At 43.4% G+C, this 2,250-nt stretch overlaps 1 protein-coding gene across 1 annotated transcript in view; it reads left to right on the top strand.

Moving 5' to 3' along the window:
- Tcaf2 (TRPM8 channel associated factor 2) overlaps positions 1-2,250 on the top strand; it is a 21,860-nt gene that overhangs the window by 4,584 nt on the left and 15,026 nt on the right. The window contains exon 2 of the mRNA XM_021165630.2: positions 370-1,006. Coding sequence (XP_021021289.1) covers positions 384-1,006 — 623 coding nt within the window. The 5' untranslated portion in view covers positions 370-383. The remainder of the gene's footprint in view (positions 1-369; positions 1,007-2,250) is intronic.

Genomic DNA, 2,250 nt, shown 5'->3' with positions numbered 1-2,250 from the left:
TGGATTACGTTGATGGATTTCCGTATATTGAACCATCCCTGCATCCCTGGAATGAAACCTACTTCGTCAGGATGGATGATTGTTTTGATGTGTTCTTGGATTCAGTTAGCGAGAACTTTATGAGGATTTTTGCATCGATATTCATAAGGGAAATTGGTCTGAAGTTCTCCAGCCTACTTATTTAATTGTCTTTACTCTTCATATATTTTTGAGTCATAAAAGTGGAATCCATGTCTGTTTTGCCCTTCACTTCATCCTCAAAGGGAGAAACTAATCTATCTTATGGACCAAAAACTAATTTAGTTAATTGCCTTGCTTACTGATTCCTCATTCCGGTTTGACCAACCTGAGTCTCTGCTTCCTTTGTAGCAACTGGCAGAACCATGGCAACAACTCCTGATGCTGCTTTTGAGGCCCTCATGAATGGAGTGACCAGCTGGGATCTCCCTAAAGAATTCACTCCCAGTGAACTCCTTCTTATTGGGGAGGCAGCCTTCCCAGTGATGGTGAATGACAAGGGCCAGGTGCTCATTGCTGTCTCTTTCTATGGCCAAGGTCGCCTGGTGGTCGTATCCCATGAGAGCTACCTGATGCATGCTGGCTTGGCTCCTTTTCTTCTCAATGCAGTGAGCTGGCTCTGCCCCTCCTCAGGGGCTCCCATAGAAGTGCATTCTTCCTTAGCATCACTAGTTAACATCCTAAGTGGCTCTGGGATAAATGCATTAGTTCAGTCTGAGCCTGGAGAGGCTCTGGGAGTTTATTGCATTGATGCCTACAATGACACCTTGACTGAGAAGCTGGTCCAGTTTGTGAAGCGTGGTGGAGGCTTGCTCATTGGAGGTCAGGCCTGGAATTGGGCCAGTCAGCATGGCAGTGACAAGGTGCTATTCAGTTTCCCTGGGAACAAGGTGACAAGTGTGGCTGGAGTCTACTTCACAGATGTCTATGGAGATATAAACCAGTTCAAGGTCTCTAAGAAGGTACCCAAGATCCCACTCTATATCAGGTGAGTGTTCCATTCCAACCATTTATAGATTCTAACTCTTTTAAAAGAGTGCTGATATCCTGTCTTCACTTAGTATCAATTTCAATGTAAATGATTGTTTTAACCGTCTTCTAACCACTGCAAAGCAAAAACATGGTCACTAAAATGGTCACTGAAGTACATCAAGGCCCAGGAAAACCTTGTTCTCCTGGTCACTCCCTGCCTTGAAAAAGCAGTCATCTTTTTCTACTTAAGAGAAAACCTCCGTCTGTCTGCCATTATGTTTCCACATACCTGAAACTTACAGGGCTTATCAGTGTCCTAAATAAATCAGAAAACACTGGTTTATCTATGTGAACATTTGCAATTGGGCCCAGCCCCATGCTGGGCACTGGGAATATAGAAGAAATGAAAATGATGTGTGCTACCATGAATCCTACGTATCAGTGGGGAAATCAGCTGGTAAGCAAATTGATAGATAACACCGTCAGATGTTGATAAGAGCCACAAGAGGAGAGAAATGCAAGATGTGAGGTATCAGGTCGAGGGGGAGAGTAAGATGCTGCTTAACCCCTTCATGGAAAGCATAGAAATTAAGTTGTAGCAAATGCAACCCAGAAGATGGCAGAATATAGACAATGGCCATGAGTGCAAATGAACAGCTTGGAAAGTAGCATTTGAAAAGACACGGGGATGGGCTGTGCTAACAACTCAGAGGAGCAGAACAAACACCTTAAAAAACAGAAGCCTGCCTTGCAGATTCCAGAAACATGGAGGAAGCCAGAGTTGTTGGAGATGGGTGAGTGAAGGTGGCCCTGCCAGGAGTGAGCACAAAGACCAACAATTGTACTTTTTACCTAAGAGTTTCCCACAGTGGATTAACAGTTTCTGACTTTCTGTTTCGTATGAAGCATGACACACAGGTACCCAGTCCAGGATATTGGCACTGTCTCCATGATGTTCCTATTTCCACTGTGAATTGTTACTTTTACCCATTGTTACAAGATGGCCAGCGCTGCTCCAGGCTCTATAATCACACCCAGTCAATGATTGCTAGAGTGGACACATTAGTTGAGTCTATCTTTAAAAACAACAAAAAACTTGAAAATAATCTATTTTCTTGTAATCTGATCATCAAATGAATCTCCTTTGACATTTTAGTGATCAAAACTTAATCAAGCAATCCAAGTTGATTGAAAGAAAGAAAGAAAGAGAGAGAGAGAGAGAGAGAGAGAGAGAGAGAGAGGGAGAGGGAGGGAGGGAGG

The sequence above is a fragment of the Mus caroli genome, chromosome 6 (assembly GCF_900094665.2).
Source record: "Mus caroli chromosome 6, CAROLI_EIJ_v1.1, whole genome shotgun sequence".
NCBI lineage: Eukaryota > Metazoa > Chordata > Mammalia > Rodentia > Muridae > Mus > Mus caroli.
This window is presented reverse-complemented; position numbering and strand designations above follow the sequence as displayed.